Genomic DNA, 24,915 nt, shown 5'->3' with positions numbered 1-24,915 from the left:
AAAGGAAATAATCAACAAAGTGAAGAGACAACCCACAGAATGGGAGAAAATATCTGCAAACCACCCATCTGACGTGGGATTAATAACCAGAATATGTAAGGAACTTAAACAACTCAGTAGGAAAAAAAACCAAATAATTAGATTAAAAATGCACAAAAGGTCTGAACAGACATTTCTCAAAAGATGACAAATGACTAATATTACTAATCAGAGAAATTCAAATCAAAATTATAATGAGATGTCTTCTCACTCCAGCTAAAATGGCTTTTATCCAAAAAACAGGCAATAACGAATGCTGGCAAGGATGTGGAGAAAGGGGAACCCACTGTTAGTGGGAATGTAAATTAGTAGAGTCACTATGTAGAACAATATGGAGGTGCCGCAAAAATCTAAAAATAGAACTACCATATGATCCAGATATCCCACTCCTGGGTATACATCCAAAAAAAAAAAAAAAAAAAAAAAGGACATTGGGACATTGAATAGATATCTGCACTCCCATATTTACTGCAGCACTATTCACAATAGCAGTCAAGATATGGAAGCAACCTAAGTGTCCATCAACGGATGAATGGATAAAGGAAATGCCATATTATGTGTACAATAGAATATCATACAGCCATAAAAAAGAATGAAGCCATCTGCCCTTTAAAAAAAAAAAAGTGGCTGATACCTTCCATTGTTACTTGATTGGTGCTAACTTTTCACTTATTCATAAGAGGCTCTTTCTGTGATTTTTAGCTGCTTTTTCCACTCATGATTTCACCTAGAAGTTAACACTGTATTGTTGTGAAGTTAGCATATGATGAGGGGCCAAATGCATGCTTGCAGTCATTAACCTGAGAATAGCTGAGAAGACCAGGGTCAAGGAAGCAGGTATTGCTTGGCAGTCTGAGTTCATCATGCAAAGCAGGAACGTACTCCCTGGTGAAACTCTATTCCTAAACTTCCACTGCTAGTTCAAAAATCCTCCCAAATTCTGGTTATTCTAGAGTTACAGTATTTACATATTTTTAAAATAGTATTTCTGCATTGTTTTATTACTAAAATACATTAATAAACACTTTTAAAACTGAGAGGCGGGAAGAAATTAGGGAAATGTGGAAATGGCCCCTAAGAAAGGATTTGGGACAAGCATGTGGTTAAGCCACTGCACTCTAGCCTGGGCGACAAAGCAAGACCCTGTTTCAAAAAAAAAAAAAAAAAAAGGATATCTTTTGGTTTTCCATTAGTAATACCATTTCCATTTTTTTTCTGCTAGATCATATCGATCAGTGCTTTTCAAATGTATTAATATGAACCCTCAGGACTAACAAAGTATTTTTTATCTCACCTAAAAGTATACAAATATAAACCTAGATACAAACTTTTATTGCTTACAGCCTTTACAGTGCAACCATAAAAAAATTTATATAGCACAAAATCATATTACTGTACCAAAATATTCAAGTTAACAATATTAAGTTTTCACTAGAGATGGTATTTTGCTGCTTTCAATGTGAATATGCCACTCCTGCCTTGCTCATGTTTTTGGAGTTCATTTTGCCTACTGTGAGCTGTGTGAAGACTTTATGCTTTCTTTGTTTTTCTCTTACTGAACTAATGCAAATATGATATACCACAATGTCCTCTGGCCTTCATTTGGCACGAAAAGATCACAATATAACAAGCTATTCTGTTCTTTTCTCACTCAGCAGTATATTATTATATTACCCTGTCACACTATATTGTATTTGTATCAAATAAACACCTTAACTTAGTAAATAGGAAATTAAGTCTTATTCTATGAAAAATGTCTTTCAACTGTCACTCATCACTGCCAAAAAGGTTCTGCTTTACATCTACTGGTATACTAGTAAATATGGAATGATTGTTGTTTATTCTGACTTAAAACATTTTTTTTAGTTTTCAATTTTATGTATTAATAGAGGCAAGGGCTCACTATGTTGCTTAGGCTAGTCTTGAACTCCTGGGCTCAAGCAATCCTCCTACCTCAGACTCCTGAGTTGTTGGGATCACGAGTGTGAACCACCACACTTGGCTAATTGTGACATTTGGACAAGCCAATATAACTATAATCAGATCTCTTGTCAATACATAAAATGAATTATGCACTACCAAGGTTGTTGTAAAAACTGCTACAAAGGTGGCACTGAAATTTCATGCTAATAGCAAGTTAAAGTATAGTTATGAAGATAATGCAGAAATATGTGTATGCTAATTTCTAAAATGATCATTGGAATAAAGACACCGAGATACAGAGAAAAGTCACAGATCCCCAAGAATATGTACATATTGAGGCTTGGTATGAGAAAAACTGATCCTATGTCATAGAAATGAAATGGTTTATTAAAGTTTTAAAACAAAATGAAATGCTTGAATGAACAGGCATTCATTTAATGCTGCTTTAGTCTCTCTCTTTTTTTTGACACAGGGTCTTGTTCTGTCACCCAGGCTGGAATGCAGTGGTGCAATTATGGCTCACTGCAACCTTGACTTCCAAGGCTCTAGTGACCCTCCCATCTCAGCCTCCCAAGTAACTGGAACCACAGGCACATAACACTATGCCCGGCTAATTTTTGCATTTTTGGTTAGAGATGGGGTTTCACCATGTTGCCCAGGCTGGTCTCAAACTCCTGAGCTCAAGTAATCTACGTGCCTTGGCCTCCCAAAGTGTTGGGGTTATAGGTGTGAGCCACTTTTTTGAGACCAAGTCTTGTTCTGTCACCCAGGCTGGAGTGCGATCTTGGCTCACTGCAACCTCTGCCTCCTGGATTCAAGTGATTATCCTGCCTCAACCTCTTGAATAACTGGGATTACAGGTGTCCACAACCACACCCAGCTAATTTTTGTGTTTTTAGTAGAGACCGTGTTTCACCATGTTGGCCACGCTGGTCGCGACTCCTGACCTCGTGATCCGCCCACCTCGGCGTCCCAAAGTGTTGGGATTACATGTGTGAGCCACCATGCCTGGCCTTTTTTTTTTTCTTTAAGAGATGAGGTCTCACTGTGTTGTCCAGGCAGGATTCAACTCTGGGCTGAAGCCCCCCATACCACACCTTAGCTTCCAAAGTAACTGGGAATACAAGGTGAGTGCCACTGTGCCTCGCTATATTTTAGTCTCTTTTGAAAAAACTACAGATTTGTATCACTTACTTCAATGCATGGCATTCTCCCAGAAAAATTAGCAGCTGTATAGCCAAATGTGACATTTGCTATCAGCTTAAGTCCCAACTGACGTGCATCAAGCATTCGTGACAGGGCTCTGTCTTGCTTGTAAGCCTTCATTGACTGCTTCACCATAAATCTAGTCTTCAAAATTTCTTCAAGCATTCTTGGTAGTACACCTTTTCTTACTGAAGGCTATCATAAAGAAAAAAAAAATGTTTAAAACCCCTCAAACATTATAGATTTATATAATTAAGAAGGAAGCATAAAATATAATAATGGCCAACTGTCATGAATTGAAACATGCTAACAATAGAGTGACCATAGTATTAGTGGCCGTCAATATAAAATCATCACATTTTATTTCTTGGAAGAGTATTTTTCTCCTAAATGGTTCCTGCAATGTTTATAAATCTAATAGAGCACTTCCATGTGAGTTCAGAGACCTCCAGGGAGGAGGATGTCAACTAGTGCATAAGTGACCATACAACAAGTTCAGAGGGAAATTTTGTTCAAAACTTTGACAGAAACCCCCATTCTTTCAAAACGACAGATGGGACTTGTATCACTCATAACCAACTCAGTTTTTAAAGATCTCATCCTAATGACCCCACACAGAAATCTGCATGGAACTCCATTTATCTACCTTGGAAGAATGATGAGCTGGGTTGACTCTGCTGACATTCAAACCTGCAGTTCCAGGGACTCTAGGTATTTCAAATCTGATGCTTAGACCACTAAGCCATCCCCTCCGGCCTATATTTATTAGCAATCTGGAAGAGGGGATGAATAGTGAGGTGATAAAATTTGTTGATGCCAAAAAAAAAAAATCATTTGTATTAATCAAGACTAGGGAGAATTTATGAGAACTCCAGTAGGAATGAAAACCACAAAACAGTATTAACTTTGATGATGATTCACAGACACGTGCAAGGTAATGCATGTCGGACCTAGCAACCAAAATCTCAGGTATAGGATCATCACACACCTGAATATTTAAAAAATCCTATTTTTATTAAGCTTTACACACTGGGTCCAAAAGTAGACGCAAGTTTTAAAAAAAGCTGTTAAAGGGAGATAATAAGCTGCCAGATATGCGACAATGAGAACATACTCTAACCTCTAATTCATTTGGTGTACATTTTGAAGCAGCCATAATGTTTTAAGACATAAGATAAAAAGAACAGGGACCAAATTTGCAGAAATGTGATGTGAAAACTGATTTTTATATAAAGACCCATTTAATTAAAAAAAAATCTATTTCCATTTCTCCAAGTAGATCTCATCTACATCAGTCCCTAGAAATACTACATTTTAAAATTTTCCAAAAAGAAACATACCATGAACTCTTCGGTTAAAATTTTCTTCATCTACATTGCTAATTTTAGTTTAGCATTCCCTCTTACTGATAGAGAATGATGCCACTTTTGATATAGTACACCAGAATGAATTTGAGGGCTGGTGGGGTCCCCTCTACCATCAACCACTCTACTGTCTCATGATTCTAGTAAAGACTCACTGCTAAGAAAATAGAAAAGGAATGAAGTTGGCATATAAGAGGCAATATAATCTTTTAGATCTCTCTTATTTGTCTTTAATTTATAAAGTTTTCTTTTGTCTCTTTTGAGGGGAGATACAGGAGAGAAAAAAGGGATCCTATTTTTAGTTTGGGTATCTTCTTAAAAATATAATAAATAAGCCTATTACAGTATCATTAATTCTAAGATAGTCTTAATTTAAAATAATGTAGAAGAACAACTAGTAGCATCTATACATTAAAGAAATTTAAATCTCTGTAGGTAATATATTTTGACCATTAAGTTGCTATTTAAGTCGGCCTGGTTCTAATAAAGGGCAGAAGGTATAAGCGTATGTTTATTTCTTTCAGTATTTCATTAACTAAAATTTAACAATTTAAAGATTTAAAACCTAAATTCAAGAAAAATCAAGGTGACTGGTTTGTTCCTGAAGTGATTTCTTAGACGATTCTTGTATCTTTGACTTTTTGAGATAAAATATTCAAGCAAACTTGGTGTTTTTCTTTTCTATTATGTGCCAACAATATCTAAACCATTATCAGCTCTCCAAAAGTTAAGCCATAGTTGTTATCTTTCATTTACAAGAGAGTATTACCTTGACAAAAGCTACTCCATTGGGGGACACTGTGATATCATGCCTAACTTGGTAAAGTAAATCTGGAGGTACTCTCAGAGAGGTACAGCCAAATTTGAACTCATCATACCTGTTAAGAAAGAGAATATTAAGCAAACACTTCCTCAAATCATAGAACAGAGATTTTAGGCAATTTAAAAAATATTTCTAACTCCATTAGAAATTCATTTTCAAACATCTAAACGTGAATTCATGTACTTAGTAATATGTTTATTTGCCTCATTACCAAAACAGTTTTTCAAATATTCACAATTTATTACAATAAACGTTTCTTAAATGGTACTATCCTAAAATTTATGGGTAAAATCTATACTGAAAACCAAATTTCAACATCTGATCATCTTATTTTATTTATTTTATTATTTTTTGAGATGGACTCTCGCTCTGTTGTCCAGGTTGGAGTGCAGTGGTGCGATCTTGGCTCACTGCAAGCTCTGCCTCCTGGGTTCATGCCATTCTCCTGCCTCAGCCTCCCGAGTAGCTGGGACTACAGGAACCCACCACCATGCCGGGCTAATTTTTTGCATTTTTAGTAGAAACAGGGTTTCACCGTGTTAGCCAGGATGGTCACAATCTCCTGATCTCGTGATCCGCCTGCCTGAACCTCCCAAAGTGCTGGGATTACAGGCGTGAGCCACTGCGTGCGGCCCAATCATCTTATACTAAATTAAATAAAAATTTATTTTTATTGAACATCCTTGTGAACATATTTAAAGAAGAATTTAAACCTTAAATAGAAAGACTGTAAATCTTGTAAATTTTCCAAATTCCTGTTTTTAATAAAAAGACAGGATTACCAATATAATTTCCACAGATGCTTTCTATGAAGGAGTACAGCATATACTAAAACCAACACATGGTCTCCAATACGCAAAAATCAATAAAAAGGAAGACTCCGTATTTCCTACAAATCAAGAAAAGTATCTAATCCTTTGAGAATTTAAAATGTTATTATCAGTTTATGAAATTTAATTTACATTAATCAATAAAACCTACCATTTAATTTTTAAAATCCTGGACTATTTATAAGAAAAATAAAGAGGCGGTCATAGTTGGAGTTACAAGATCATAATCCTCAAACTGTTCCACTGCAAGGTAATTTATATCAACAATTTAACTTTCATTTTAAGAGAGACCATAGTTACATATGGAATGAAACAGTTGCAAGGCTGATCTATTCCCAATCCTCTTCATGAGTCATCCATCCATGAAGCTGGATTAATCAGACGGTGATCCATGTCAATTAGTAAGACAACTACAATGAATGGATTAGCTGGGATATAGCCCATTTATCTTGCCCATAGGGAAGGTGTCAAGAGCAAAGAGACACTCAGAAAGTGTCTAATTTTAGTAGGAAGTACAAAACACAACATTACTGTAAATGTGAAAAAAACCTTACTTTCCCAAGTTCTCCACATGGCCAAGGCAGGTGGAAAAGCAGTAGTTATATGCAATCACGATGGAAGGATAAAGTGATTGGAAATCCAAAACAAGAACAGAGTTGCTATAGAAGCGGGATTCAGGCTCCATAATTAGAGGAACACACTGTGGGGCTCTCATTTGGGATCTTTGCTGAACACTAGGTGTCACAGGAATATAGTTCATTGGTTTAGCAATACGCAACATCATTGATTCCACACGGTACTGCGGGTGAGAAGAGAAGAAACACAGTTTAAATACATTGGTAATTTGAATATACAATCATTTGAGGATAATCTGCTTTTCAGAATAAGACTGTATGACTTTTTTTTTTTGCAGTCCTAGTTTTTTTTTTTTTTTTTCCGAGACGGTGTTTCACTCTTGTTGCCCAAGTTGGAGTACAACGGTGCGATTTCGGCAATCTGCAACCTCCGCCTCCCGGGTTCAAGCGATTCTCCTACCTCAGCCTGGGATTACAGGCGCACACCACCATGTCCAGCTAATTTTTTGTATTTTTAGTAGAAACAGGGTTTCATCATGTTAGTCAGGCTGGTCTCGAACTCCTGACCTCCCGTGATCTGCCCACCTTGGCCTCCCAAAGTGCTGGGATTATAGGTGTGAGCCACCATGCCCAGCCTGCAATACTAGTTATTTAGTCAGCTTTCAGATGTGAAAAGGGATATATATAAATCCTTTTCCTATTCCTATGACTTTTATAAAAACTATAAAACATGTCAAATAACTTAAAAGATAAGTCAATTTTAAAGGACAGATGCAATTAGATCTCTTTTTATTTTTATTATTTACTTATTTATTTTGAGATCAAGTCTCGCTCTGTTGTCCAAGCTGGAATGCAACAGCACAATCTCGGCTCACTGCAACCTCCCCCTCCAGGGTTCAAGAGATTCTCCTGTCTCAGCCTCCTGAGTAGCTGGGATTACAGGCTTGCGCCACCACGCCCGGCTACTTTTTGTATTTTTAGTAGAGATGGGGTTTCACCATGTTGGCCGAGGGGGTCTTGAACTCCTGACCTCAAGTGATCCCCCACCTTGGCCTCCTAAACTGCTGGGATTACAGGCGTGAGCCACTGTGCCTGGCCCTCTTTATTTACAGTTATACTATAATAAAAAAGTGCAGGACAGACAGCTGTATAGTTTGACAATTTCATTTAAGAAGTTGGTCAATCATCTTGGAGACATTTATTTGGGAAAATTAAGAGAATGAAAAAGCTGTCATGAGACTTAAGATAGAAAATGTTATCCCAGTTTTTCAAAGAAACAAACAAAATGATTATAGAATTATAAAGTATTGAATGTGGCTTTTGTTGTGGAAACAATTAAAAAATAATAAAAAAAGAACTGAATAGTAATCAGCTTATTACTGGTCCTTAGCAAAACTGAATCAAGCAATTACTGGTATGTTTGTTTCTAATAATAACTATTAAGCAGATGGCCTGGGGTATCAGAAAAAAAAAATTACTCACAAGAACCAGCCTGGGTTCGAAGTATTCTCATGAGGTTTTAAGGTATCTTTGCCTTTTATTACAGGCTAGCTCAAATAGGTGTTAAATTTGATGGGTATAAATAAAATAAATAGCTTATAAGCAATTAAATGAAATAAACAGATAAAACTAGCTGGAACTCTATTTTTGCTATATTTACTGAACTGGTTGATTGAGGAATATTATAGACACAGGTAATTAAAATAATTAAGGATTTTACAAGGTTAAGGAATCTGAGTGTTTTAATATGGGATCCCTGATGCCTACCACAGTGCTTAACAAACTACAGGTATTCAAATACATATTTGTTGAATTAATACATAAAATCATTTTCAGCAAGGTGTTTAGTAAAAATCTCTCATTATATCTTTGGGAAATTACTTAGAAAGATATGAATTAAATAGCTTTTCATGTTTTTTTTTTTAATAACATTTTAAAAAGTTACATAGTCCACTTATATTGATTTTCAAGCTTTTATTTTTATATTAAAATTAACTACGGGAAGTTTTAAGAAGCCAAAATTAAACATGTAAAACAAAAGAAAGGTAGACTTTTTTTGTTGCTTCTCCAGTTTTAAGGGGCATCTTTAATCACAGTAACAATATACAGGAATATAATATCCTTAAGGGCATGGACATTTATTTTCTTAATACCATAAAACACTTGGCAGTGGCCGGAAAGCTGGCATAGAAAGAGAATAAAATAAGATTTTATTACCCAGCTATTGATTAGTTGGTACCAAACAGAAAGTTTAAAAAGTCAAATCACTTCAAATATCATAAAAGTGTATCACTCATACAGAACTTTCAAGTCTGCAAGAAAACTGATTTCCCACCTGTGAACCCCTTGTCAGTACATGTAAAAATTGAATGCCAAAAAGTCTAGCCATCTCACTGGTTTTCCCAATCAGGTCCAGTTGTTCCAACATTTGGAGATTTCCACGGACACGGCTAACATAATGATCAACCATTTTCCATCTGTTAAAAAAGAATCCACATTATGAACATCAGGGAAAAATTTGGACACTTGAAAACAGTACTTTTTTCCTGCCAAAAATCTACATGCTAAAAGTGTGGTTACTTAAGGAAAGAGTAATGATATAAGCCTTTAAGCCAAGTATGTTAAGGAATAAAACATTAGAAAATTTCAGGTATTTCAAGGGCATAAAAGCCAGGAAAAATAAGCAAAATTTAAAATAGTGCTTGTGATTAGGTGGTAAGATTAAGGATCACTATTTTTTGATATTTTGCTTGATGCTGCTCTATTCTTATTATAGAAAATTAACATTCTCCTTTAAGATACAGCTATGCGATTATGCATAAATTTTTTTTTTTTTTTTTTTTTTTTTTTTTTTTTTTTTTTTTTTTTTTTTTTTGAATTCTGGCTCTGTCGCCCAGGCTGGAGTGCATCCGGATATCTATAAATTTTTAAAGAACATGAAGGGTCTGGGTTATCATTGTAAATATAAGTCTAAAATAAAAACATGCACTATCTTTTCATGGCAAAAAAAGTAATTTGGTGAAGATTCAGAAAAATCAGTAACATAATTTTTAGTGAGATAATACGTGGGTTAAACATATTTCAAATAATTATTTTTTGTGAAAATATAAAAGTTTTGTTTTTCAGTTTAAACCTTAAAAAATTAACCTCTTTACCTTACCTTCTTAAGAAAATAAACAATAAAGCCCTCAGCAAATCCATAAAATGAATTTTGATATTATAAGATGTAAAAATGATCCAAAAGTATACTATAAGGAATACAATTTATTCATTTGAAGATTAAGGTTCACATATATTGTAATCTTTAATTATATTGCTTTTAGAACAATATAGTCACATAATTGTTCAATAAATGTGTTTAAAAACCTTTTCCTCTGACACGACTAATGCTTAATAGAAAAACTAGAAAATGAATGTGAAGGAAGAAAAAAAAACCCTATTATAAAAAAGATAATAACAGGTATTAGCAAAAAAGTGGAGAGACTGGAACCCTCATATACTGCTGGTGGGAACATAAAATAGTGTAGTTGCTTGGGAAGATAATTTGCCAGTTCCTCAAATAGTTAAACACAGAGTTACCATATAATCCACCAAAAATTCTACTCCTTGGTATACATCCAAAAGGAATGAAAACAGATATCTACACAAAACACTATATATGAATGTTCCAGTATTAATCATAGTAGCCCAAAGTGGAAACAACCAAAATGTCTATCAACTGATGAAGAAATAAAATGTAGTATATATCGATACAATACAGTATTATTCAGCAATAAAAGAAATACTGAAAGATGCTATAACATGGACAAATTTGGACAGCAATATGCTGAAAGAAGGCAGCCACAAAAGATTACATATTGCGTGATTCTGTTAACATGAAATGTCGAGGATAGTCAAATCTATGGGGACAGAAAGTAGATCAGTGGTTGTCTAAGGCAAGAGGTAGAGGGTGGGGGGACTCTGGTGGAGGGGGTGATAGGAGTGATGAAAGGTTGAAGAGTGGTGGCTACACGATGCAGGATTTCCATTTAGGGTAATTAAAATATTCTAAAACTTACTGTGATGCTGTTGTACAACTTTGAATATGCTAAAACTCAGTGAGTCATATACTTTAAATGGGTGAATTGTATGATATACAAATTTTATCTCAATAAAGCTGTTAAAACATTAGGCAAACATGAAAAAATCCTAAACTCTATAAATAATGGTTTAACAAAATAAACAGAAATTCTGTTTCATAATTTACATTTTTAACTTAATATACTGACTCCCCATATTTGTTTTGTAGCTATCGAGTATGCTATTGTATAATTATAACATATTTAATCGAAACATTTACTGAATATCTTTTATTACTGTAAGCAACGCTGTGATGAACATTTTTAAAGCTAAGTCTTTGTACAGATGATTAAATAATTCCTTAAAATAAATTCCCAGATTTGGTCAGTTTTCAATACCTAGCAATACACTGCTTTCCAGAAAAGTTTTAATAATTTATATTCATACTACTGATGATAAAGTGCTTGTTTCCTTGTATATTTGTCAACAATGAAGATTATAGTTTTTAAAGTTATGAGTTTGATAGACAAAAAATGGTATCACATTTTAATCTGATTTTTTTTTGTTTTAGTAACCCCTCAACAATACAAAACTGCAAAGTGTAAATCTGAAATAATGCATTATATATAAATCAAATCAGTCCCTTTAAAATAAAACAAAATGGATTTAACGGCTCACCACTCCTTTAGGATGTGTGGATTTATCTATGGCTAGTGCAGAAAAATGAGATACATTTACACTTTGCCCTCTCAACATATGAACAGAGAGCTGACCTGGAGAAACGTGCCAAATGAGATACCAAAATAGTGAGACACCAACATAATTTCTGAAAATGCCAGGCAGCACACAAGCATTTTGCTGAGATTTGTAAAAGATGAGAAAAGTGTTAAGTCTCAACCAACACAGGTTTAACAGAAGACTTTAAAAAGGTATGTGTTACACAAAACTTATATAAGAATCCGTCTCAACAGATTATCATGCTGACTAGGCATGAATATTTCCTTGAAATCTGTAGGTGGTGATTCAGGAGAAGAGTTACCACTTGAAGTATGTTGATGATAATTTGTTTTGGAAAATGTGTTTTAAAACATACTGGTTTATTTTCATTGTTTACTCCAGCCTAAAGTCCTTTTTTTTTTTTTTTAAATGAGACTGATTTTGCCAATTGGTTTTTGTAATTCATGGTACAATTAAGAACATAATCAGCAGATTAAGAATTCCTTTAGTAAGGTATTTATTAAGGCATTTATACACTGTATATGAGGTAGACATTTGAATATTTCAGGATTTTTTTCCTTTGATAGTTGTTCATGTCTTTTACCCATTTTTTTTTTTTACTAATTTAAAAGTATATAATACAGTTAATATACGTAACTGTTATGGTGAAAATGGTTTTCCTAGGTTGATGTTAGCTTTTTACTTTTGTTGATGTTATTTAATGAGGTACAAAAAGTTTGTTTTTTGGGCAAAAATGGTGAAAGTAAGTCTAAATACTTTGTATACAAAACTAATTAAACTGAATCTTTAAAGGCTCCTGATTTAAGTTATTTGACTAAGATCGACGCCATTTTTTGAGGCAGTATAGTCTATTAGAACTTAAATAAATGGGTATAATAGTATATTTCAAAAGAAATATTTTTACTATACTATATATAACTTTTTTTTTTTAAGTGGAAATGGTTTATTTCACATTTTGAAGAATACAATCTAAGAGATTTTCACACATTGGTTGACAGCACAGACTCTGGAGTGAGATAGTCCTAGGTTCAAATTGTGGCTCTGTTGTAAGCTACTATGTGACCCTAGGCAAATCATTTAACTCTCTAGCTCTCAGTTTCAGTATGTGTGAAACAGTGGTAATAATAAGGTTGTTGTAAGGTGTTAGGCAAAAGCAAAAACTTAATAACCTTTGCAGCTCTTATTATAATTATGGTAATTACTATTTCATTTCATTCAGAATCTAATTCTCTATCCTGAAAAGAAAGACGTACCAATTAACATTTATTGAGAGACTTCTGTGTGTTCAAGACTCATACTATCTCATTTAATTCTTACTTCACTCCATGAGGTAGAATATATTAACATCTCTCTATTATAGATAAGAGAACAGAGGATTACTGTAAGCCTAATCTGTCCTAGTTTACAAACCTTGTATACTAGAAACTGAGATTTTGGTCAAGTAAATGAAAACATGATGAAAAGAAAACAAGATAATACATTACAAATGAGTAACTATCTTATTAAATTTCTATCACCACAGCAAATTACTCATTTCCTCACTAACAAAAATGGTAGACCATTTTGTGAAATGAATAAGCATTCACTATTTGGTGAAATAAGCATTTCACTAAATGTATTCCTCTCTACTGACTGGTAACCAAGTAATATACACAAATTAGATGCATCTTATCTTTCATAACTAAAGGTTAATTTCACAAGGGACATTTTAGCTTGTATAATTTATCTAGCAGGTAACAACTGCTGTTTTCTGATCTAAATCTGCTGACCTATAGGCATGAACATAAAAAATACTTTGAATGGCTAATTTTTTAAAAAATGCATTTAAAAAGTAGACTTTTTAATTTAAAACAGTGATCTTTCTGAAATAAGATCATCATCATTTCTACTTTCGGGTCCTATCTCACTAACCATGTAACACAAAAGAGAAAGAGTAATTGCGGCCTTTACTTATGGTTAAAGGACAAGATAAGACTCTTGTTAGTTTTTAAAATTGTTGTTAAAGAATTATGCCATCCTCTTAATGCTTTGTGAAAGTTAAGGGTAATAAATGCAAGTTTTGATCTGGAAAGGAGGAAGGGAAGCATAATTATAAAGCACATGCTACTCAAGATAGGCCTGGGTAGTGTTGAAATGCGAACTTAGAACATTCTGAAGGCATGGGTACTTTTCAAGATAGTTCATCTGGGGAGAAGGTGACAAAAAAGGAGACAGGAGATTCCCGAGTACAAAATTCACTTATTCTGAAGTTTTTCTGTGGACTGACTCTATTTACAGCAAATATAAAATAAAATTTCTTATATTATCTTCTTCAGCTACACAACTCTGCTCCCAGGACATACCTCTTAGCTCAGAAACTGGAATAGTATTTAATAACTATTCCATGGATGACAGATAAAATCATGCTGGTATTAGGAATTATCTAGATTAGTAATATTAGAGATTAGGAAAAGTTTTATAGGCTGGCTTGGGAATCTAATCACAAGACATTATTTTATGAAAAAATGTGTTCTAAGCTCGAAACAATAAAATGTTGGGAAAATAACTCATTCACATAAATCAGGGGCTTCCAGGAGACCAAAATCTGGGTTTATTAAAAAAAAATTAGGGTACCCTTTGTGTTTTACAGCTTTAACACAAAAAAATCCTTGACTAGCAAGTTCTTCTCATTCTAAGTCGATTTACAATATATATGTATGTCCTTAAAACACTGTAGAAAGCAAATGCAAATCAAAAGGGGTTACCATACTTACCAAAAAAGTAAGTGATACTTACTTTTTTGTATTCACTTAAAGTTAATATGTATTCATTTAAATTTGTTAGTATTCACTTAAATTTAAGGATGAAGTTGTCTGATATTTCCAAGACTACTCAAAGAAAGAGCGCATGGTCTCTTCGTATAACATAATCCATTTAACATAAATGGTATAATTTCTAGTCTAAGTCCCTTCTATACAATGTTAGTTCCAGTTCTCTAGTTCACTTGCCAAAAACAGTTATCATCCTAGATAATACCTAATTAAAGGTGGTAAAACATGCATTTAGAGACTCCGGGGCTCATAAACAAACCACTGAATATAGTTTTCAATGTTAAGTTAAATATCAAGTTTTATTTATTGGTGTGTAACTTCTCCTCAGCTTTTTTTTTTTTTTTTTTTTTTGAGATGGAGTCTTGCTGTGTCACCTAGACTGGAGTGGAGTGCAGTGGCGTGATCTTAGCTCACTGCAACCTCTGACTCCTGCTCCCGGGTTCAAGTGATTTTCATGCCTCGGCCTCCGGAGTAGCTGGGATTACAGGTGTGCCTGGCTAATTTTTTGTATTTTTAGTAGAGATGCAGTTTCACCATGTTGGCCAGACTGGTCTCCAACTCCTGACCTCAGGTGATCCACCCACCCCAGCATCCCAAAGCGCTGAAATTACAGGTGTGAGCCACCGCACTTGGCCAACTTCTCAGCTTCTATTTCTATAAGGCTTTGATAGAAGCTAAGTGCTCTCTGTTACTTCACTTCACTTCTCTGAGATTCCTCAAAAGGGATTGGATGACATGCTCAGGAAGCAGTTTCCCCAGATATTACCAAGCTGTTTTCAAAGATATACTTTTTCCATCCTCACCACCACACAGCCTTACAATTCAGTAAGTACAGTTGATTCATTTAAAAAATCAGACACATTAATTTCAGGACTTTTCCTACATACAGTGCAGTGTGCCAGAGTCTATACAGAGCAAGGCTGTCCTACTAAGCCAAAGATGAAGAGCTCAGAGTTCATTTAGGCAGCTCACAGGTAGAGTCTGTGGGATGGAGTATGAGAGAGAAAGGGAGTTGTGCAAGTGGCAGGAGTTGGGGGGTCAGAAGTACAGGTGGATTCCCTGTGAGTGACAGCTCAAGGCTGTCCTGAAAACCAGCAGGATGAAACCACATGAGGCTGAATAGAGAGCAGCTCACTGGGGGTTAAGTGTGGGCAGAAATGGTCAGATAGTGCTGGGGTTGGAAGCTCACCAATGCCAGAGTGGAGACCTCATCACCCTCTTGTTAACAACCCTGGCATTCAGTTGTGAGCCTAGGAAAAACAGACGCCTTTGCCCTACAGAAAGGCCTACTCTAGATAAAACTTAAAACCAAATGCTGACAATATGTACAGATGACAGAGTTTGGAGATTGAATCCCACATCAAGTTGGAGAAGCTTAGGAACACCTTGGGCTTGGTATACTTACCTGTTCCAACCATAGGCTTTGAACTAAATAATAAGCAACTGGAAAAGTGGCAGGAAAACTTCCTGTCATAGATTCCAGGCAAAGGAATAGTATCATTGAGAAAGGAGCAGAAGAAAATGCTATCTGCCCCAGGGGGAGGTCAGGAAGTTTACTTGGGCCCAGGACCTGGCAGTGGTACAAAGCAGAGGTCTGTTGCCACTGTGGGAAGAGCAGGAGTGCTGAGCAAACCCCAGAAGAACAGGAAGAACCAAAGACTGAGGTTAGACAGGAGAACTGAGAAACTCCCCTGCCTCCACTATAAACCTTGCAGAGAGTCATAAGCAACATCGGTCAACCACTCAGTAAATCTGACTTTGGAAAGAAAATGAATCACAAATACTAGAAAAATGAGAATAACTGTTGACTTCTCATCAGCAAAAAGAGAGGCTGGAAGAAAAGGGAACAAAATCTTTAGAGTGGTGAAAGAAAAAAACGCAACTGAGACTGAGAAATTATCCTTCAAAAATAAGGGTGAAATAAAGACATTTTCATACAAACAAGGGCTGAGATAATTTTTGCCGACAGACTTGCCAAAGAAAACAGATTAAGTTTCTTAAAATATTAACACACAATAGCCATATGACCCAGCAATTCTATTCCTAAGACATATGAAAATGTATGTTCACACGATGACATTATGCAGATATTTATTGCAGTTTTATTCATAATAGCCTCAAACTAGAAACAACCCAAATGTCCATCAACAGGTGAGTGGGTAAGTTCTATTCATATAATTGAATACTATCTAACAATAAGAATGAACAAACTATGCAACAGGGTAAATCCCAGAAAACAGTATGTTTCCTGAGTTTCTTCAAAGCCAAGGTTGATTATGAATATTTCCATTAATATGAAGTTCTAGAATTGGCAAAACTAATCTAGAGTAATAGAAATCCAATTAGTAATTATCTAGATGATTAGGGAATCTTCTGGGTGTCAGATATGCTCCTTATCTTGACTGGAGGAATGATTACAAGATAAATGCATTTTTCAAAGTCATTGAACAATACACTTCATTTATTTATATATTTTTTGAGACGAGTCTCACTCTGTCGCCCAGGCTGGAGGGCAGAGGCACGATCTCGGCTCACTGCAACCTCTGCCTCCCAGGTTCAAGTGATTCTCCTATCTTAGCCTCCTGAGTAGCTGGGATTACAGGCATGCATCACCACACCTGGCCAATTTTTGTATTTTTAGTAGAGACGCGATTTTGCCATGTTGACCAGGCTGGTCTTGAACCCCTGACGTCAGGTGATATGCCCGCCTCGGCCTCCCAACGTGCTAGGATTACAGGTGTAAGCCACCACAACCGGCCTGAACAATACACTTTAAATGTGTGTATTTTATTACATATAAATTACATCTCAATGATGATTTTATATTATCTTCTTCAGAGTTATAAAACAGTACCTGTAGAGATCTGTCTTGTTATCAAACCAATCTGACAAGACTCGAAAGGTAAAGAGGGGAAAACGCTGATGAAGAACATGAAAGCTCACATTTTCAAAGGTGTAGTTAGTTAGAGCCACCTAAAACAAAAAGGCAAGACATCATTATAATAATGCTTATGTTTATGTAGCAAATTTTGTTCTAAAAGATACCAATATCACTTTAACCTTTTCATAGTAGATATTAAAGCTACTTGTAAAATTGATGTGTGGTATAACTGAATCATAATTCAAAACTATGTAGAGCCTACTGGACAGAAATGTTCATAACAAATTGGAAAATTAATTAGAGAAAACAGACCTGATGAGATTCAACTTGGTCATATAAGACTTATTTTAAGAGATCCTAGTTCTTATCATTTTTATACTCTATGATAATATGCATATTGACAGAAGCATTGTCAAGCAAATTAATTTTTTGTTCTTTCCATACTTACTTTTTGGTTCTTGATGACATGCTGATTAATGGGATTCCACAGATTTGAGGATAAGTTATCTAGTTAAAGGCAGGCATTCTCCTCCCAATAATTACGTTACTAGACCCCACTACACAGGCATTATTATAGAGACACTCAATTTCATTCCAAAAGCAAAATATTAAAATGTCAGAAATGTCTCCCCATCTTCAAAATATATAAATGAAAGCTGTGTTAATGGGTAAAAGATCCTGCAAAAGGGCCCAAATTAATAAATATGTACTTTCAGCTAGATGATTTCTCTGAAATATCTACAAGACAAAAGCAATCTAGACAATGGCAGGTATTTCAATGCAAAATGGAAATTAAGGAACCAGTGGTCTCCATTCTTAGGTCAATTTGGGATTCTGAGAAATAGTTCAAACAGCACTTCACAATTGTATATTACAATTTTAAATTACTTTCTTTTCCACTCCTGTGATCCAGGAGGTACAAAATAGGGACTGAATGTTAATCTTATCTCAGTCCAGTGACCCAAATTGGTCTTACTTTATCTACAATTTCTGTCAATCTTCAGAACAATGGCAGTACAATGCAGCATACTTCACAGTGTGTGCATGTACTTGTGTATGTATACATATACACAGATGCCCCTCATAGGTTGTAAAAAGGTAGAGAGTAATAGAATGAGGAAAATGCCACAAGATTAAATGAGGAAGGATTATAAAATCACTAACAGAATGAAAAAACCCATATTGAAAGAAGATAATAGCAGAATAGTTCTACTAAAAGTCAAGTTAGGAATATGGAAATGTCTCAACATGCAGATAAAGAGAATGAAAAGATGAAAATGAGAAGAGGGAAGATACGGGGAACAGAGAACAGAATGTTAATATATAATTAGGTTCCTAAAGGAAAGCTTAATATGGAGACAGGAGCAATAATCAAAGATATAATTAGCTGGACCTTAGATTTCTCCTCTGCCGTACTACATTCCAGAGGTGAATGGCACTATATCTATTTGAATTTTAAAGGAAAAAGACCGCTGTTATTTTATATGCAGTAAGTGTAACAATTATGTGGGAAGAAACCAAAGATACTCCTTGACTCCTCGAACTCCTCTTCTCTAACGATTTTGTCCTCCATTCTACCTAAGCTACCCACTTCCATAATCATACCCCAGGATCTATCAACAGGTGTACTCCCTCCAAAATCTCATGCATCCCATTCTCCGACCATCATCTCCTGTGCTTCCAGCTTACTCCCCTTGGTGCTCTGACCTCTCTGCTCCTTATTTAGTTTAAATTTCATAGTCATTCATGGTAATCATTCCCCTGCATGTACCATTCATTCCCTTGTCCCTCTCCTGCTGCTGCTGCTGCTTTTTATTTTTTTTAAGTAAATCCATAACCATTTGTGAGTGATGGTCAAATCTAACTTGAATCTGTGAATTTAAACATAGCTGGTGGGTATATCACTTTAATTTCCTAACCCAAATATCAAATAGACTCTTAATGTGGCCCAGTGTTTATATTTTCTCTCAAATTCTCCTAATAACCATTTCAAACTTCTCTCTTCTCAAACCCCAAAAGCCTCTCCACAATTCTCAGTTTCAGCTAAGAACAGTAACTGCTATTCTACTGAGAAAATGAATCACAAGAGAACTTCCACAGATTCTCACTGCCATATCTCTACCTACCAACATCCATACCCATATATTCTGCCTTCCTGTCTGTTACTATACTCTTACTTTATCTAAACCCAGGCCCTTCAACCAGTGCACTAGAGATGGCAATCAGTAAATATTTGTTGAATTGAATCAAGTCTGTTTCCAACTCACTTGGCAAATTCTTGAAAAGCCTAGATTGAGTTGACATCCAGAAGGCCTCTAAATGTAATTGTCTGGGGAAGAGCCATTTATTGTCATTTAAGCAGTCAACAAATATCTAATAAAGATTACTATTTAAGAGGTATTTTGTTTTGTCACTACAAATTCAAAGTCCATAAGGAAACTGCAGGAGTTCTATGTTCAAAGTAAAGCAGGAAAAATAAATCTAGTACCTGTATATTAAAAAACAAACAAAATTTATTATTACTATTATTTTAAGAGATGGGGTCCTGCTTTAGCTCCCAGGCTAGAGTACAGTGGCTATTCACAGGCATAATAAATAGTACACTACAGCCTTGAATTCCTAACCCCAAAACGTCCTCCCATGTGAGTCTCCTAAGTAGCTGGGACTATACGTGTGTGCCACTGTACCCAGTTCCAAATTTTATAAAACAGGTAAATTATCCAGCTCATAACTTTCTTATAGTTGTTTCCCACATTTGTATAAAGATCAGAGATACTATATATACATCCTAAATAAGAAAACATTTGACCCTGAATTTTCAGTGAGGACTAGACAAGGCCCTAAACTTTGAAAAAAATATATGTTCTCTAATTTCCGATTTTAAGCTACTAGTGGATATACAGGGATGAAAAGACCCCTGAAACTAGGATTCAATAATTTACTTTTGTGTTTATACACTTAAAGTATGTGTTCATCTCAAGCAATATCAGACTATAGATTAAAATACATAGTGAGGCCGGGGCAGTAGCTCACGCCCGTAATCCCAGCATTTTGGGAGGCCGAGGTGGGCGGATCACTTGAAGTCAGGAGTTTGTGACCAGGCTGGCCAACAAGGAAAAACCCCGTCTCTACTAAAAATACAAAAATTAGCCAGGTGTGGTTCAGGCACCTGTAATCCTAGCTACTCGGGAGGCTGAGACAGGAGAATCGCTTGAACCCGGGAGGCGGAGGTTGTAGTGAGCCGAGACTGTACCACTGCACTTCACCCTGGGTGACAAAGCGAGACTCCATCTCAAAAACAAATCAAATTAAAAAAAAAAAAAAAATATATATATATATATAATGAAATATACACACCAAATACATTACAATCTCTGTATCTCCTATATCCTGTGCTGTATCACTAGAAATTACTTTAAATCATTGGGGACTTACACTCTTATTACTTTAAGAACAACACAACAAGATAAAATTATTCTCAAGCAGAGTCATGTTGTATATTGCATACGGCAGCTTAGAAAGTCAAATGTTTTATATAAATCCAAAGAGCTAAGAAGACAATAGTGAATAATAAGTATATAATAGAAAGTGTCTAATGAGAAAGTAATTTCAAAGAGCAGAAGCAATTGTAGAATTAGCTTTCTTTGAAATATAAACATTTTAGTTGATACTATCCAAATTCCAAAGTGTAAGAATAGACCAATTTATACTAGGTATCTTTGTTTCTGTTTTGTCTTTTTTGAGATAGGCTCTAGCTCTGTCGCCCAGGCTGAAGTGTGGTGGTGTAATCTCAGTTCACTGCAACGCTGCCTCTGAGGTATAATATTACAGTGCACTGCAGCCTTGAATTCCTGGCCTCAAAAGGTCCTCCTGGCTGAGTCTCCTGATAAGCTGGGACTATATGTGTGTGCCATTGGCTCTCAGGATCAAGTGATCCTCCCACCTCAGCCTTCCAAGTAGCTGTTGCCTGGCTACACACTAGGCACACGCTACCATACATGGCTAACTTGTATTTTTTGGTAAAGATGGGGTTTTGCTGTGTTGCCCAGCCTAGTCTCAAATCCTGGACTCAAGTGATCCACCCTACTTGGCCTCCCAAAGTGCTAGGATTACAGGTATGAGCCACCATGCCCAACCTAATTGTTTATTTTTTATTTTTAATAGAGACAAGGTCTCGCTATGTTACCCAGGATGGTCTTGATTGAACACCTGGCCTCAAGCTAACCCCTCCTGCCTTGGCCTCCCAAAGAGTTGGAATTATAGGTGTGAGCCACCTTTACACTTCAAATAAGAGAAATTGGGTAACTTCAAGGATGCAAATATTATCCAGGAAAATTCCATGATCTTACTTTTTTTGTGTGAAATAATTCCTTTTTTAAGTGAATGCAAATTAATGTGATAGTTCATTGAAATTACTCTACTAAAAATCCTTATCTGAGCCCCCAAAGCCTTAATTATTAACTATTTCAAAGTACTGTCTCTTTAATTTATCTTATTAATCTGACCCAGTATTTAAATATAGTTCGTTTGAGAAGCTCCTTCCTATTTCTTGACTAAATTTTTCTTACTATAATAAATCAACGAGGCCAAGCTGAATTCATCCGGCTTTAAGTGCAAAAATGATTTAAGTGAAAAAAAACAAAACAAAACGGTGAAATTAGACAATATTCAACGTGTACAACACAATATTTTATTTTATTTTGAGACAGGGTCTCGATCTGTCACCCAGGCTTGAGTGCAGTGGCATGATCACGGCTCACTGCAATCTTAGCTGCCTGAGCTCAAATGGTTCTCCCACCTCAGCCTCCCAAGTAGCTGGGACCATAGGCATGTGCCTCCACATCCAGCTAATTTTTTTAGCTATTATTTGTAGAGACAGGGTTTTGCCATATTGCTCAGGCTGGTCTGGAACTCCTGAGCTCAAGGGATGCCCCTGCCTGGGCCTCCCAAAGTGCTGAGATTACAGGTGTGAGCACCGTGCCTGGCCCCAATATTTTATTATAGTTTAGACCTTTCTAATTATTGCTACCTCAGACACAAAGAAAAAAAAAATAAAACTCACCTGAAACATTAAAGTCTAATACCTCTGTAGTTTTGCATTTTAGAAAGTACTACTTTAACTCTACTTAAGTATAATAGTAATTGACAAACGCATAAGCTATATAGTAAATCTTACTAATACTCTATAATGATTAAATCATTATATTGACTGAATATCTTATTTCCAAACAACATTTTGGATAAATCACCTACCTCATTTCTCATGATTCTCCAAAGATTTAGTGTAATTCGGCCAACAATATTTATCTCACTCATTGTATATGATCCATACTCATCTCTTTCAGCTGCAAATCTGTTCTCAATTTTGTCATCTATAGAAATGAAAACAGATTGTATCAGGGCTCACAGAAAACAACTTTCAATAAAATTATGCCAAGGAAAATGAGAATAAACATTAAGGATGAATATTAAAGATGACATATAATTCACAATGTATGAAAAAATTTTGTTTACCTGAAGTCTCTCCCTCCCTCCTTCTTTCTATATTTAAATAAGAAACACTTTTTTCTTTAAATTTAGTAATTTTTGGCACTACCTTTTTTCTTCATTTTTTAAAAGAGACAACTCACTATGTTGCCAGGTTGAGTGCAGTGGCTAGCCACAGGTGCAATCATAGCACCCTGCAGCCTCAAACTCCTGGCCACAAGCAATCCGCCTGCCTCAGCTGCTCGAACAGCTGGGACTACAGGTGCATCATGCCTTGCCTGACGCTACCTTTATAAACACCTAATGCTAACATTTGCTTAGTTTTAGCATGAGAAAGGTCCATAGTTAATCTGGTAATTTCTTGGAAAAAAAATCAGTTCAATTTTTAACCTAAACGATTCTCTGAAAATTTGTTGACATCATGTTCATATTCAGGATGAAATTCTCTTGAATGCCTATGGAGAACTAGAAGAAGGCATATGGAGAATTAGATGAAGAGTTCCTCATAGCAAATAGAGTTCTGAGTCTAGTTTCTTAGGAGGTGAATTTTACCTAGAATATAAATTAAAATGTGTCTCTCCTATATAACACTAGGTGTATGTGAATGTTGATGATTAAAGGTTCCAGAATAATAAAAATATTTACCATATTGAATATTTATTATGTTCTAAGAATTTTGCCAACATCATTTATTTTAATACAAACATTACTTCCTTTAACACAACCACTTAAAAAGTAAAATTTTCATTTTGTATTACAGAAAATTCTACTCAGAAATGTTATATCTTGCCCAAGATCTTACAGTAAGAAAACTAGTATTCTAAACTAGGATTACCTGAATCAAAAGACCATGTACAACCACCCAATTCTCTTTATTTTAAAGAGATAATGTTTAAAAGTTTGTTTTTCATTTAGCAAACAATAAAACATATACTCTGGTACTGTTTTAAGTTCCTCACAATCACCCTATGAAATAAGTTCTACTGTCCCTATTTTACAGATGAATAAATTGAGGCAAGGATATTTAAAACCTATCCCAAAAAAGATGTTGAAAAAAAAAGATATACCACTATTCCTATCATGCAAAGGACACACAAGCTACACAAAAATTCATGCAATGAAAAGCTAAACTTAAAGCATCTCTGTCCCCCGCTCCCTTTTTGTCTTGTTCTATTGCCCAAGCTTGGGTGCAGTGGTGTGATCATAGCTCACTGCAGCCTTGAACTCCTGGGCTCAAGCGACTGCCTCACCTCAGTCTCCTGAGTAGCTGGGACTACAGGCACATGCTATCACACCCTTTTTTTTTTTTTTTTTTTTTTTTTTGGTAGAAATGGGGTCTCACTTTGTTACCTGGGCTACTTTTGAACTCCAGGGCTCAAGCAAGTCTCCCATCTTGAGCTCCCAAAGTGTTGGGATTACAGGTGTGAGCCACTGCACCTGATCTTTTTATTCCAATTTTTTGCAAAGTTAAAAAACTTTACTGTCCTGGAATCTTCCAGCTTTAACTTTTCCCAAGTATACACTACTTTGTTTTAGTTAGACTTGTGGGAACCCTTGGGAACAAATTTATTAAAAATCCCAGGTTTATAAAGAAAACCTAGTTTTAAAAAATGCATTATAAACTACAAATAATTTTGGTATGAATATTATTACTCCCTTTTCCAGTCAGAATCAAACTTTGGGGAATGGGTTTCAAAATTTCTGCAATATTTTTAGCCTGATATCCAAATAAAAATCAATGATTAGTTAACTATTAGTGTTCCTCAACCCATCCTGCCCTTCTTCACCAACAAAATGAATAAAAAAAAAAAAACAGAGCCAGGCACACAATAATATTATGGTACAAGTCAAAGAAATGCTATGTAGCTTCATAGTAATTATGAAGACTATTTCATAATGCAGAAAAATATGTGTGGTAAGACACTAGATAAAGGAAGCATAATAAAAATGGAATATATGGTATGATTATTTAAAAACCACTACATATGTATATGAAAATTGACTGAAAGGAAAAAACTCAACAACTATACTAACAGTATATATAGCAGTGAGACTAGAATATTTTTATTTTATTTTTAATTTTTTCTGCAATGGAGTTATGCTGTATCTAAAACACAACTTAATACTTAAAAATTGGGCTAGAACGTAAGTACCCTTTAACATTTTGTCTTTATTTCCTT

General features: G+C 35.3%; 1 protein-coding gene across 8 annotated transcripts in view; it reads right to left on the bottom strand.

The window, feature by feature from the left end:
• Positions 1-24,915, bottom strand: part of REV3L (REV3 like, DNA directed polymerase zeta catalytic subunit) — a 659,986-nt gene that overhangs the window by 503,197 nt on the left and 131,874 nt on the right. For 7 of the 8 annotated variants that reach the window (XR_007725269.1, XM_050789035.1, XM_050789036.1 and 4 more), the window contains 6 exons: positions 22,502-22,620; positions 17,222-17,340; positions 9,096-9,237; positions 6,740-6,984; positions 5,302-5,410; positions 3,157-3,363 (listed from right to left, as the gene is read on the bottom strand). Coding sequence is in view for 7 of the 8 variants with exons in the window: in XM_050789035.1 (XP_050644992.1) it covers positions 3,157-3,363; positions 5,302-5,410; positions 6,740-6,984; positions 9,096-9,237; positions 17,222-17,340; positions 22,502-22,620 (941 nt within the window). In the remaining variant the exon portion in view is untranslated. Of the gene's footprint in view, positions 1-3,156; positions 3,364-3,820; positions 3,942-5,301; positions 5,411-6,739; positions 6,985-9,095; positions 9,238-17,221; positions 17,341-22,501; positions 22,621-24,915 lie in introns of those variants that run through there. The other variant, XM_050789041.1, reaches the window with a different exon arrangement.

The sequence above is a fragment of the Macaca thibetana genome, chromosome 4, assembly GCF_024542745.1.
Source record: "Macaca thibetana thibetana isolate TM-01 chromosome 4, ASM2454274v1, whole genome shotgun sequence".
In the NCBI taxonomy this organism is placed as follows: Eukaryota; Metazoa; Chordata; class Mammalia; order Primates; family Cercopithecidae; genus Macaca; species Macaca thibetana.
Note: the sequence above shows the minus strand (reverse complement) of the source record. Positions and strands in the feature narration are given on the sequence as shown.